Genomic DNA, 15,299 nt, shown 5'->3' with positions numbered 1-15,299 from the left:
TGATATGGTACTGTACCTCCAATTCTGATTATTAATCACTGATTAACAATCACAACTGGTCTTCTCTTGCATCCTAGTTCTCTCTCTCTCTCTTTCATTTCTCACGTGAAAGGCATAACATCTGTGAGGTCACAATGAATTTATACCATGCTGTGAGATGAGTTAACGCATGACAAATTGAAGAGCTTCTGTCTAAAATTGTTGAAAGGTGGCATTTATAAAATTAAAAACAATAAAAGATAAGGAAAATGAGTAAAATTAAATTTTTATTGCATATTATTCAGAGCTGGAAAAAAAGTGTCCACAACAAGGTAAAAAAAATGATGGCAAAACAGAGAAACCAAACAATTTCAAGTTCTTTTTTCCCTTTCAAATTAAAAAAATCACAGAAAAATGCCGAGCTCTAAATTTTCGTCTTCAGAACTTCGTTTCAATTATTTTCCGGAGCGCCAATTGGGTCTTCGACCACCTGGGAAAAAAAAAACTAATCACACTTTTGCATGTACAAGTACATCATATCATAATTCGCGTGTTAATCAGAAAACTCTACGCCTACGACCTAGGTGCGCCTGGAAAGATGTTCTGTAAACGGCAGTAATACTTCTATACAACAATTCTTCAAATTCGCATTGATCACATCTTTCTCTGAGAAGAAAGGTGTGTCTAAGGTTCAGTGTTGAGTCCACTTCCGTGCGTCTTTCTTGCACTTGAAATCACTCTTTCCATTTACCCCATTTTATTCGAACAATTTGCTGTCGATATTAAATTCTTCTTTCCTTATATTGGAGATACAGAGCTAAATCTCACTTACCAACGTCTGTATAACTGGACTGTAGCCAATCGTCTTTTAATATTTGTCGGTAAAAGTGGTGTCATGCATATGGTATACACCGAATGAATTCGCGCATATCGATGGGTAGCAAATAGGGCTTCAAGAATAAACTTCTTGCACGAACTTGGGAATCACTATACGCAATCAAAAATCCGGATTATTCGAAGTGTGAATTTTTTTAAAGTGTGTTTAATAATATATAAATAATACTAATCGTGTTGTGGCCAAAGTCAAGGAGGCCGCGAGTGAAGTTATTCAGCTACTCAGTAAGCCAGTAAGCCATACAATTAATCTGTTCCTGTGGCATTAAGACTATTTAATTCTGTCATACAAATTTCGCTGTTCCGAGATCTGGTCACTGGATCATTCTTTACACATTGAAAAAGTTCAAGAGTTGTTTCTCCGTAAATTATTTGCAATGTCCAGATATTGCCCCGGCTATATTCTTAGACGTGAATCCACCAGACGCCCAATATCAATTTCTCTTAAAAAAAAATACACTTTTTCTGGTATAAAATGTTAATGCTTCCGGATAACAGACTCGCCAAGATTTGTTACAATGCCCTTTTAAAACGTCCCCTCACCACTGCATAACTGCCACAATCGGGCCTATGATATTCGTTTGGGATCTGCAGGTTGCACCCGGCGCTTAAGAAATATTTTCCTACCATAATTTCAAGATACATAGGCCTAACAATTCAACACGATCTTTCATCAATTTTGAGATCAACTGGATACGTGTATTATAATGAAATATTTTTCAGTGTTGCATCAGAAAATTATCTGTTTTTTAATGTACCTATACCCTGGAAACGTTTGGTTTTTCAAACTAGTACGGATAGAGGTTTTTCAAGTGTTTCGAGTGGATGTGTCATAATAAGTCGTGGCGAGAATTGCCCTAGCTGTAACTTTGGTCATTCGTTCGAAGTATTCCATATTATTTTTGAATGTCTTGTTTAATTTACGGAGAGCCGACCTCTTAAAATCGTGTATTTTCCGCAATCCCACCAGACAAAACTAAATTTTCAAAATTTCGCATAGCTCTGAATATCAAATTGGAAAATTGTTTTTTTTTTGTAATGATATTGTGCAGGTCCTGAATTTTTCAAATTGAAGTGTGTGTTCTGTGTCCCCTACGAGTTGTATACGTATGATTTGTAATCTATTACTAGTATATTTTATCTTTGTACGCCATCCTTGCATGGCTCTGGCTCCATATGCAAATAAATTATTACTATTATTACGCTATTGTTGTTAGCAAAGCAGGCTTGTTACGTCCTACGCAAAACGTGCAGTCGGACCCCGATTTAACAAACTCCGATCCAACAAATTCCTCTATTTAAGGAATTTTTTCTGAAATGCTGATGAAAATAGAGGTCAAACCCTCTCCCTATTAAACGAATAAAAAACCTCGATATAACGAATATTTTATGAGCTATCCGAATTTTGTCATCCTAAACCACAATCGGAAGATTTAACTTCCCAGGGATTGACCTTCAGCCCTTCTTTAGAGATAAACAAAAAAAAAATTTCTTTTTGAATTAAGGAGACAAAGCCTTTTTCAGGATGTACGTGGGAAAATTTCAGCAATCGGTATAACACATTGGGCTGTCCATGTTAGATTCCAGTAAACAAAGTTACCTCAAGTTTGTGCTTTGTCTTGACAAGTAAAGAATGTCGGGATCATTTGAAGAGAAATTTTTTTTTTGATTAGTGAAAACATTACAATTTCGACAGAATTTGACAAAATTGTTGGACGTATGAAACAAACTTCTATCAAGCAATTTTTTCACGCATCCAGACTTTAGTCTTAAGTTTTTTCTTTTTAATTGTTGTCAGAGAAATAAGTTGTAACAATAACTTCCAAAGCGAGTACAGTCGAATCCCGTTTTAACGAATACCATTATAGCGAAAATCTCGTTTTAACGAACACTTTTCTAATCCCCCAGATAAGTTTACATAGGAGTAATGCAAAAAACCTGGGATTCCTTTATAACGAAATTTCATTATAACGAAGTGATCTGGTATCTTGGAGTTCTTTATAACGGGATTCGACTGTATCATCAAAACATACAAATAAACAATCACAAAATTCGATTTCGAAAGTATAGACACATTTTTTGAGCATCAGTTTTATGATAAAGAAACTGATTTTACAATACTCATACCTCGATACACGACTGTTTTGGAATTCGCAAAATTTGGTACACGTCGCATATTGCCGATCAAAATGAGTTTCGGCACCGGACGCCTGCTCGGATATCGCCACCCTATTTACAAGAAAACAGTCTGTTTCTCAGGGCTTTGCTAAATCCATTATTCTTCATATATATCATTAAAAAATTCATTCGGTACTAGCCATGTGTTCGGGGATGAATTACTGACGAGTACCGAGACAGGTACCACAGTATAAAGGCACCGTCCCACGTTACTGGGTTTCGACAATATTGATTATGGTATGCAAGAACACAACCCTTTCCCACCCTTAAGGGTATTCAGGTGAACTTTCGTAAGCCGGACGCCACCATCCTGCTCAGTACAGATCTGACTAGGCGAGACGGAAATAATCGAAAGCCAATGGAGCCAGATTCGAGATGGTGCCAACCCTCTTAATGTCCGTCGTGTGGTTTTTTGCTAAAGATGCAGATCTATAGTTTTCGATCGACCACAGGGCTTAACGCTACATAACGGCAGCGCCAAGCTGAAACCCTACCTTACACGCAAGGACAACGTACTCAACAGAAGAGTAAAACTAACCTGTGTCTTACGACAGTCCTGGTATGCTTGATTATGGTGTGACTTGATATATTGAGCTGATTTAAATCGTGTTCGTTTGTCACTTCAGAGATGCTTGACGTGACAAAGATGATTCAGGAAATCGATATGATAAGAGAGGTCTTTTTCTGAGTCGTTACAATACTTAAACTAACGAATTTGGACATTTGTCTAGAGAACATCCCAAGGAAAGACGGATTATTGTTTGTCGACAGTAGGGGGATCCGGACGTACACAAAAACATTTCCAGAATATGTCGGTGAAGGAAAGTTCGTCAAAAAATTTGAATAATGATTCTCATCTGCTACAACTTATCTCGAGCGTGACAAGATTAACAGTAGGGGGAGGGGAGAAAATCGTTCACATCATCGACACTGGATTGTGATTCTTCTGAAGAATTCCGTGGTGAAGAAGTCGGGCCTCAAACTAGAACGAGAAACCAAACGCTTGTATGGTTTCGGCAGCATCGATGAACTGTCATCGATAAATCTGGGCAAGATTAGAGCCAAACTGGAAATCGATTATGTTGCTACATAAATCTACATATTTGTGGCTGAAGATAGCGCTCAGTGTTATGATCTGACTGTAGGGAGGAATTACTTGGACTCTGCCTATTCTAACAAAAGAAAAATCTGAAAAGATTTTCACATGTGGTACGACCAGTTAGTTTTTTGTGGACAATACAAGTAGTTATTAACGATAGACCCTCATGATCAATGCGAATTTTCCAATACTTGATATGTCAGAAAGACGTTAATTAGCATCAGAATAAGTCAAGTTTGATGAATCGTCGGTACATGTTGGAATGGGCGTGTGAGTGTTGTGAACCTAACGTTAAGTTTGTTACAGTGTAATGCTTGTTATGTGTAGTGCTGCCATTCGTCATCAATTTTTCTAACTATGAGTGAAGTATAATGATTGAATAATTGTACCGCCGTAGGCCTGTTGCACTCAGTGGCGAGATTTTTTAAAGAAGAGACGAGCTCGCATTCGCTCGTCGAATAAATAGAATTGGGCTGCACAACACTGACAGAAAGATGTTATAACTGATATAATCCTATAAATATATTCATCTCAGATATTTGTCATGTTCAACATTCTTTACCAGCACCTTCTTTCAGAGCATTAACCCTCCCTCTCCAAAACGAGCCCCTGAATCAACACATATTGCACTACCTAATGCTTTAATTTCAAATATTCTCAATCTAAATATTTTTCAGTTGCTATTTTATTGGATGTTTTTTCATTGATGAAATTCATTAAAAAAAATCGGTAATACATGCCTCTGCATTTACACCCAGGACATGGTACCATTTTAGAATCCACCCAGCAACCAGGACCGCATACCGGCGGGGAGCAAGCAACATCATCATCTGTAAGGATGCCACCATCTGTTAGATATGATGAAATCGCACACATAACACCACTGCTCACATCCCTATATATACCTCTTCTCTTTACCTTTTTATTTACTTATTTTGACAATGAAAGTGTTCTCTCTCAACGATGTCTTTTGAATTTGTAATGTTTACTGAAATCGCGGATGAAGACAGTTTTCACGAATTATCACGATAATTTACTTTAAAAAAATATGTATATTCATCTCAGATACATGTCGTGTTCAACATTTCTTACCGGCACCATTTTCCCGAGCATTTCCCATCACTCTTCGAAACGAAACATTAAATCATACCCGATACTTTCATGGTCATTGTATAATTTTTTATCATGTATATATAGCTTTCAGTTTTTAATTGTTTTTAATTGGGTTGCTGTGTTTTAGAAATATATGACATCCATATTTGTCATGGGCATCTTTTTCTCAGCCACCTCGTTGGGCATTTTGCCTGTTTTGGCCTTGTATTTGTATTAGTATAAATATCTGAATTTTAACCTAGGTTTCATCATTGATACTTTCACTAAAAATTAGTCTGACAATGGTACTCGTTAGCAATAACAGGGGTTGACACAGTTTTCTGAGAATCTTTCGGCAAAAATAGTACTGAGAACCGCTGCAAGAGAGAGAGAAGAGACAAGCGATTTCAGATTTCACACCAATACTTTTCAGGATAACAGAAACATAGCGATTGCTATCGATCAATCTTGTATTTATTTAATACCTAAATGCTTTAATTTCAAATATTCCTGATAATTTTTTTTTGAATTATTATTATACTGGATGTGTATTACACTGATGACAATTTAGAGAAAAACAATTCGATAATACATGCCTCTGCATTTACACCCAGGACATGGTACCATTGTAGAATCCACCCAGCAACCAGGACCGCATACCGGTGGGGAGCAAGCAACATCGTCATCTGTAAAGATGTCATCATCTGTTAGATATCATTTAGATATCATAAAATCGCTCACACAACTCCACTGCACACATTTCTAAAAATATTATCTCAACAAATAAACTGTAGTGATGCGTTGATTTCTTACTTTTAGGAAGTTCGCATTTACATTCTGGACATGGACCGGCATCATAGTCAACCACACAACCTGGACCACACCTCGGCACAGAACATCTGATTCCTGGTCCTGGAGTGCCAAAACGATCATCATAAAACACTCGAATAACATGCAATTGATAAAACTTGAAAGCGTGTGTGCATGGACAGCATAATTTTCCCCTTTTGGTGTTTATGAAAGCTCAAAATCTGGCTTAGCTTGGCAAGCTGCTCTAGTATTTTAGAAGCTAAAGCAATACTCTTGATTTTTCGATAAAATCGAGCCATAGAATATATAGAAAACTAAATTTAGAATATTATCCATAATGTCCTAATATTTTTCAACTGTAAATTGAGCAATAACTATTGTTTCGTTTTTCAGCGCAATGTATGACCTAACAAGAATTAAGGAGTAATATAGCGCTACCACAATAAAGGAGAAACAACGGTAAAAGCAAATAGCAAGGGAAGATGTCAAATCGTAACGCGTTGCAACACACCAGGGGTATCATCTTCAGAAGATATAGAGTATTACTGAACCGTTCACGAAGGTCGTAAACACTCCTCTGGGAAAATTCCAACGAATTGATGCATGCCGGAAATTTTTTTAGTGTGAATTAGGCCTATATTATGATGTCAGAGTTTTGCGTGTTTCGTGTTCGAGAAGTACTTCCACTTGTCTTCCATAAAAGAATTGTAAGTGTGGGTGACACGCCTGGATTTTCGTCACGGGTGGAGATACGGAAGGGGCATTGCCCCACCCCCTCCAGCTTCAAAGGTGTGGAGTCGACTGAAAAAATGTATATGTGTATATATAAATTGGCATCATCATCATCGTTCAAATCTATGTCCCCTATGATTTTCGTGTAAGTACCGTGTGAAATTTGTTGAGAGACTCTCTAAATGGGAGACCGCTCTCACATTCTCATCTCAAACGTACATTGAGCAACCTGGAATTGAGGTTTAGTAAATAACCAGAATGAGAACTCCTCCCACCCCCCCCCCCTCCTCCACTGTCAGTGTAATAGTTGATAGTGGATATATAAATATCATATGAAGATGGGTGACACTTATAGTTTGACGAAATGCCTTAGAATGCATGGTTTTTCCTTGAGATTAACTTTTATGATTTGTCTTTTTAGTAGCAGGCGGAAGATTTTAATTTAACATAGTAATAAAGCTGCAATACATGCCTCCGCATTTACAACCAGGACACGGCACCATCGTAGTATCAACCCAGCAACCACGATCGCAAACCGGTGTGGTGCATGCAACACCATCGTCTGGAAAAATTGAGTTCGACATCATAAAGTGGGAAAACATATTGCCGCATTTGTATTTATGAATGTTATCTACACACATAACTGTACCGAAAATCACAATGGGGGTTGATTTCTTACTTTTGGGAAGATCACATTTACATTCTGGACATGGACCTGCGTTATAGTCAACCACGCAACTTTGGCCACACTTCGGCACCGAACATCGTATTCCAGGTCCTGAAGTGCCAAAATAATATCAATAAAATACCTAAGTTACTCAAAATTACAGCGAAAATTAAGGGCTTAAAAATGTATATTTAGAAATATTTGTAAAGGTTATTGATTAATTATTGTTTCGTTTCTCGGTGCATCCATAAATAGAGAGATAAATCAAAATACATGCCTCCGCATTTACACGCAGGACACGGAGACGCTGTGCTATCAACCCAGCAACCACGCTCGCAAACAGGAGGGGTGCATTGAACACCGTCGTCTGAAAGAATGTTATTTGATATCAGAAAATGATCAATCACATTGCCGCACACTTTGCTAAGACTGGTTTTAACAACGCAGGTGACTTTACTGAACAATCACAATATAACTGTGATTTCTTACTTTCAGGAAGATCACATTTACATTCTGGACATGGACCAGCATTGTTGTCAAGCACGCAATTTGGACCACATCTTGGCACTGAACATCTCATTCCTGGAGCTGGATTTCCAAAATAATGTAAATAACTTAAATTACTTATAATTTGCCAAAAAAAAAAAAATCAAAATGTGGTTTTTTTATACGTATTATGTGCATGCATATGTTTCAGCTGATCAACAGATCAAACAAGAATTTTGTAAATTTATTGATAAAAGGATTCTTTTTTTTTCTCTTATACACTTTGGGAAAACGAATGCAAGTGGGCGCAAATTTTCTGCTGTGAATCGAATCCGTCCTAAAGCATTCGCTAATTTTGCATATAAGAAACCGAAATTGTCATATTTTGACTGAAAGATTCCCTAGTTCTCAGAATAATTTGAAAATTAACTAAAAAAACAACATAAAATGATATTAACTACCATTTTCGTTTTCAGTGCAATGATAAATAACAAAGAATAAAAGCGAAATAGAGCTACAACACATGCCTCCACATTTACACCCAGGACATGGCACCATTGTGGTGTCGACCCAGCAGCCAAGATCACAAACTGGTGTGGTGCATGCAACACCATCGTCTGAAAAAAATTTGTTTGATAAGTATAAAGTGTGTGTGGCCGATCACACTGCTGCACATTTCTAATATTTCAGTGATTATAATAAAAATAAACTTAAAGCTGTAAATGAGACGTAAAATGTATGTCATTAACATCATTATGACATTTATTTCTTACTTCGAGGAAAGTCACATTTACATTCTGGACATGGACTAGCGTTATAGTCGATCACACAATTTGGACCACACCTAGGCCTCGAACATCTGATTCCAGGTCCTGAAGTACCAAAATAATACCAATAAAACACCAGAATGATACGTTTTGTAAAGCAAATTAGAACACGAATTGAAATTTTCTGATCATCTTCTGTAGGATATCAATGAATCATTGTAGTCTCCTCCACTTGCAAAACCAATCGATGGAAAGGCTCTGCTCTCTTGCCACTTTTTTTTTTTTTTTGGTATATTTTGCCTGATAATTATAATTTATCTTTCTTTTTAGTTTGGCAAGCTGCTCTAGTATATTAGAAGCGGAAGCATTTTCATTAATCATTGGAGCTTCACTCAGCATTTGTTACAATTTATCAATTCATCTGAGTTGTTTTTCCTCGCGGAAGATTCCTGATTCTTTCAAGAAACAAAAAAGAACAAAAATTAGGAAAACGTAAAAATTTTCGAGAAATGGGAAAAAAAATCAAAACTTAGAAATAAAACACAGTAGACCATCTCATTCGAAACAACAAAATGAACTAGGAAACTTTTTATATTAATGAGTGAGTATATAAAATACCTTCGCAAGAGGTGAAATAGATAATTTTTTAATGAAGCTTACGTGTTAAAGCGATCCTTTTGGTTATTTATTATACAGAATATTGACCTGCTTAGAAATTGCTTAGGGTGCTGAAGAAATACTCTGATATCATCTCAATTGCTCAGTCAAGGGAAAAAAGAAACCCATTCAATAACGTACAAAAGTCACTGACTTAAGAAACTGTTCCCAAGAACATGTCTAAATTTAGTCTGTGAAAGTTGCTAAAAGCTGTTACTGAATGCTTAGTCAATTTTATTAGATCAGAGGTAAAAGAAAATTCAAACCCCCTCTGAAATTCAATATTAAAACAGCATAATGTTTAATGTAATAAGTTGAACCCTTAAACGCCGTCTTAAAAGCATCATGGTCCCTGGTACAGAAATAAATGCCCTGTAGTTCCCCTCCCATTGTATTTCAGTACTGGTCAATCCAAATTAAGAATCTTGTATAATGCAATAATTTTTTTTCATTCATGTCTCATTCATATGAGAGCTCAGCATGCGTGCCGGGGGACCTACACCTCTAGACAGCCCTGAATTTGCGCACACAAACAGTAATATATTTTGAAAATACACTAAAAATGGTATATATATATATATATATATATACACACACAAATATATATATATATACATACATAATAGTATATGTTCTTTGCCCCCCCCCCCCGGAAAAAGTTGAAATGATGGCCCTGAGAGATGGGGGGGGGGGCAAATATGATTCGTCTATCGCAAAAATTAGCAAAATTGAAAATGACGAAGAAATTAGATCAGTTTTCCTAAATGGTTATATTTTGACTGTTTAATACACAACTATTTAACAGAATTCTACGCAGCAGTAATACTAAAACTGCTCAAGGGTGAGCTGAGGGAAAGCAATTTGTAGTGACAATAGAGTACATTTAACTACATATATTTCCAAGTGTTTCTCAGCTCATGGGACTTGATATCAAGGCCCGATTACGCGGGTTAAGTAACTTAGTAGTTAACTATATTTTAAATCCCCAAGTACTTCAAATGTATGAAGATGTTACTGGTCTACAAATTAAGTAAGTTTGGATATTTAATGTGTGTGGTGTGGACACTCTTCTTATATTCATATGTGCTACGCATAGGATCATGATGCTGTTTTTGCAATATTTTCTGCTGAAAGCAATATTTTCTTCCTAAATAGGAAAAATGAATCTGTATAATACATGCCTCCACATTTACACCCAGGACATGGAACCATCGTGGTATCAACCCAGCAACCAGGATCGCAAACCGGTGTGGTGCATGCAACACCATCATCTGAAAATATGTCATTTCTTATCAAAAAATTGCCAACTACATTGCCGCACACTAAGAATGTCATTTACACAGATAGCGTTACAGAAAAATCACAATATTACTGTGATTTCTTACTTTTAGGAAGATCACATTTACATTCTGGACATGGATAAGCATTATAGTCAACCACACAGCTTGGACCACACCTTGGCGCTGAACATCTCATTCCTGGAGCTGGATTGCCAAAATAATGTAAATAACTTAAATTACTTAAAATTTGCCAAAAAAAAAATCAAAATGTAACGATCAAAATTTCCGGGTCCTGGATTGCCAAAATAATATCGATAAAATATCCCTATTACACGTAATCAAAACTTTTAGGCATTGCATATCCGGTTCATATGTTGTGGATCAATAGCCAGGAGAAATTGAAAAAATATAAGTACAGTATATATATATATATTCTTGTCTCTTGTCATTTTTATATCTTTCTTTCAAACTGAGCACTTCATTCTATCGTTATGGACAATACTGCCGAATGAGTTGTGCCGGAGATTTGTGCATACGTACCTAACAATTTTAGTACTTAAATGTAGTGTTGCATGTGAATTTTAGTGCTGCCACATCCTGGTCATCCCTCTCGCTCGATCGCATAATTTCTCACTACCTAATTATTAAACGCCAAAGTTTTCAGCTGACATGTTTAATTGGACGAGCTGCTTTAGCATATTAAATGCGAATCATTTTTGCATTTTATGCAGTGAAACCTCGGTATAACGATGTTCTGCGTACCAAGAAAAATATCGTTGTAGAAAGATTATCGGTATACCGAGAGGCACCATTTTTTTGTCATCAAATGCCACCCAATTTATCTTTTGTTAGAATCTTTTCATAATCTGAGTTGTTAGTACCATCAGAAATCGTTCTTTAAAGTTTTATTTGTTGCAAAAAACTTTAATTATTTAATTGATTAATGAAATTTATTTAGATTCATTGCCCCTATAAAGAAGTTTACCGAATTGCACTTTATTGTCGTACGGAAAAAGTGGCAATACCAAAAGCTTTATCTAAATTTTCGGTGATTATGCGGCGCAAAACACCGATGTTATATTGAACGCTATTGGAAGAATAAAAGCAAGTGACGAGTTAAAATTAAATTCAAGCGATTCAGAGCGAAATATGAGAAAATATCGTTATAGCGGTTTTAAAATCTCTTAAAAATAGCGTTATATACAGATATGTCGTAGTAAAGTATATCATTATATCGAGAGGTGTTTAACATTAGACTATAAGCAATTACAAAGATTTGAAAAAACATCGTTGCAGGAGGATTTATCGTTATAGCGGGTACCGTTGTAACGAGGTTTTATTGGATATCAACTGTATCCAGAGGCGCTGACAAAAAGAAAACATTGAGTTGGCTGAAAACCGCCATTCATACCGCGTATATGGGACTCAAACACGTACGCAGGAGGCAGAATGGTGCGATGCATTGTGTATTCATAAATTACAAGGGGGTGGGGCTCAAATAGCCTCAGCCCCCCCCCCCTCCAGGTTCCAGTGCCTATGACTTGCCATTTCACGCAGAGGAATGTCAGTCTAAAAACCAAATTCTACTAAACAACCGCACAAATTACGAATTAAATGTGTTCATAAAAAAGTTACAACTGTTTACATATTTGAATCGAAAAGTCCTAATTCTCAGAATAATTAAAATTTTATTTTAATCAGCATGCGACGCTTTCGATTAATTACTATTTAGTTTTCCGGTACATCGATAAATAGCAAGAGCTAGAGAGAGATGAAGCAATAAATACATGCCTCCGCATTTACACGCAGGACACGGAAGCATTGTTGTATCGACCCAGCAACCACGCTCGCAAACCGGAGTCGTGCACGCAACACTGCCGTCTGAAAGAATGGCGTTTGATATCAAAATAATAACACACCACATTGCCGCAAACATTTCTGAGAATGTTACTAACACATGACAATGAAAAACCACAATAACGGTGATTTCTTACTTATAGGAAGGTCGCATTTACAATCTGGACATGGATAAGCATTATGGTCTACCACACAACTTGACTCACACTTCGGCACGGAACATCTTATTCCAGGTTCTGAAGCGCCAAAAGAATAAAATAATCCCATGACACATGATACACAATAGGAAAAAATAATTAAAATGTGTAGGCCTAAAAACATTTTGAATAGTTTTGTATTTTCTGCGTCATTTTCTGAACCACGTTTTGAAGAAAGTGGTGTAACGGACTGATGCAATAAGTTTAGCGGACATTCGGAGGGATTAACTCCATGCTAGATGCAAATTTCTTTGATATATTGACTCTTCAAGTAAGCCCCATTACCATCAAAGAATGATGGGTCAGCTTTTCCAATGACTCTATTAGCACTGAACGTTCTATTCTAGGTTCTGCATGGTCAAAATAATGTCAAAAATCCCCGAGTTACACATAACTTACATATAAATTAAATGACAAACATATAGATCTTGACTTTCGTGAATTTGAGTAGAGTTTCACAGCCTTTTCATGCTTCAAGTGCCCTGTAATTGCATAGGAATCTCATGTACCTGAATATATGCGTGGAATGTAGGCGCATTCTAAAAATGCACAAAAATCTTACGAAACCCATACAAATGCGTAGAATTCTCGCTTACCACATCCCATTCCAACGTGAATGGAATGCGTCGTACACCCAAAATATACGTTGGAAGTACATACTAGTATCCCTCAAAGGCATTATAAGAATAGTACTGTAGAAATTTGTAGACAGCTTGCATATATATCCTTGTAGATTATACCATGATTGTCCTACACTCCTTAAAGGGTCTCATACCTTTTAACATGGTGAAAAACTATGCTCTAATAGAAATATCATTAAAAATACTATTTAACCATTGATTTATTTCAAATGTTTTACACATGTTTCTGATTGTACGTGCTACTCTATGCCAGTACAAAGTTTCATATATCTGATACTTGATTTTTTGTAAATTTTCGAAAAATTGCATTAAAAACAGTTTGCGTACCTGATAAAATACCATGACATCAATGTAATTGAATGGAAATCAATTCAAAATATAAAGAAAACTGTTCAGTTCATCAAATGAAGCAAAAGGTTGGGATTTGATTGACTGAATCTTATTTAAAAATGCATTTTCAAATTCAATATTTAATTTTAAATGGGATTGAGTCAATGAAATTTCAAACTTTTGCTTCATTTAATGAACTGAATGGATTCCTTTATGTTTTGAAACTATACCGGCATAGTATACATACATAGGATCTATATATATAAAATTCAAGATATACAGAAGACTGGATGTTGTGAAGATATTTATTATTTGAGATGTTAATTTTTTTTTTTTTAAGGAAGGAAAAAACTCATCTCTGCCTCTACCGGGAGTCGAACCCGGGTCCCTCCGGGAAAAAAATGAGTTTTTTCCTTCCTTAAAAAATTAACATCTCAAATAATAAATATCTTCACAACATCCAGTCTTCTGTATATCTTGTATTAACAAGTGGAGAGCGACATTCATATCATATATATATAAAATTGATTTTCTGTCTGTGTGTCTGTGTGTGTGTGTGTGTGTGTGTGTGTGTGTTCTCTATACAAATCTACAATTTTAGATCGATCGTCGCCAAATTTTGCATATATACCAAATGGGGCCCGACTTGAACGATAGGCTACTTTAAAAGTTTGTCAGAGCAGGGCAAATGCCCCAAATGGGCAAAAAACTGTCGGGCAACAATGGTTTCTCGGCCTCAACAATCACTTTCCGAACGTTTACTTTGGTTACCGTGGTTTCCTAGCAATGCGTTTCAGACGTGTATATGGCTTTACAATGGTTTGTCGCTTCTTTAACGCTGCCAGTGAATATGTATAATAGTTTATGCCTTTATAATGGTTTGCCACTTTTTCCAATAGTCGTCAGAATCATCTTCAGCATCACTTTGGTCAGGCAAAGGATGATCCCCATAGATATCAGTGTTAAAATTGCAGATTTTACTGCATAAATGCGGAAATTTACTGGGAGTTTCCTGCCACATCAATAATTTTAAAAATTGTATTGAATTCTCGATTTTTGAAATATTCAGTTCGCTTAGAGGTATACGAAGCCCAGGAGATTAAATATGAAGTAATTAGCCGAACCTACTTTTGAGTTGGACATTCATGCAATAACATTGATTTCAACTTTTTATTTATATCTTCTCAAGCATGAAAATTAATGTCTCCATATTGTCTTTTGATATTCAAACTGCATAAATTCATGTGAGGTAAGATATTTTAAAATTAATTATGGGCCCATAAAAAGTACATCGAAAAATTCCACAGCTTTAATTAAGCATTTTTGGAAGCTGAAACTGGCAGATGGATAACTTGCAGTTCGGGGGGGGGGTCAAAATACTGAGCGACCCTTAAAAAAGGGGGAAAATATATATATATTCATTTCTACGTTTCTTTAAATCTACATTTGTTTATTTCATGAAGTCGCGCAGGAAGTCGCCATATTGGTTAACTTAGACACGGTTTGCATGTCCCTCAAAGAAAGAGGGAGATATCACGTGATACAAAAAGCCTCATTCAAGAAAACCCGGGCAGCGCCGGGTATTATAGCTAGTAGCATATACAATCAAAAACACGTGCAAAAAAAATAGTGT

General features: G+C 36.2%; 1 protein-coding gene across 50 annotated transcripts in view; it reads right to left on the bottom strand.

Moving 5' to 3' along the window:
• Positions 1-249: 249 nt before the first annotated feature.
• The window catches only part of LOC149077705 (uncharacterized), a 115,781-nt gene continuing 100,731 nt past the window's right edge, over positions 250-15,299 (bottom strand). For 19 of the 50 annotated variants that reach the window (XM_089245291.1, XM_089245295.1, XM_089245302.1 and 16 more), the window contains 15 exons: positions 12,636-12,734; positions 12,433-12,522; positions 10,747-10,845; positions 10,543-10,632; positions 8,711-8,809; positions 8,465-8,554; positions 7,941-8,039; positions 7,729-7,818; positions 7,464-7,562; positions 7,257-7,346; positions 6,056-6,154; positions 5,839-5,928; positions 4,891-4,980; positions 3,001-3,102; positions 250-469 (listed from right to left, as the gene is read on the bottom strand). In XM_089245291.1, coding sequence (XP_089101417.1) covers positions 435-469; positions 3,001-3,102; positions 4,891-4,980; positions 5,839-5,928; positions 6,056-6,154; positions 7,257-7,346; positions 7,464-7,562; positions 7,729-7,818; positions 7,941-8,039; positions 8,465-8,554; positions 8,711-8,809; positions 10,543-10,632; positions 10,747-10,845; positions 12,433-12,522; positions 12,636-12,734 — 1,361 coding nt within the window. In that variant the 3' untranslated portion in view covers positions 250-434. The remainder of the gene's footprint in view (positions 470-3,000; positions 3,103-4,890; positions 4,981-5,838; positions 5,929-6,055; positions 6,155-7,256; positions 7,347-7,463; positions 7,563-7,728; positions 7,819-7,940; positions 8,040-8,464; positions 8,555-8,710; positions 8,810-10,542; positions 10,633-10,746; positions 10,846-12,432; positions 12,523-12,635; positions 12,735-15,299) is intronic. The other 31 variants (XM_089245310.1, XM_089245322.1, XM_089245334.1 and 28 more) reach the window with 22 other exon arrangements.

This window comes from Pholcus phalangioides, unplaced genomic scaffold, assembly GCF_987345545.1.
Source record: "Pholcus phalangioides strain wild (caught in Gottingen) unplaced genomic scaffold, Ppha-v1.0 ptg000015l_1, whole genome shotgun sequence".
Taxonomy (NCBI): Eukaryota; Metazoa; Arthropoda; class Arachnida; order Araneae; family Pholcidae; genus Pholcus; species Pholcus phalangioides.
Note: the sequence above shows the minus strand (reverse complement) of the source record. Positions and strands in the feature narration are given on the sequence as shown.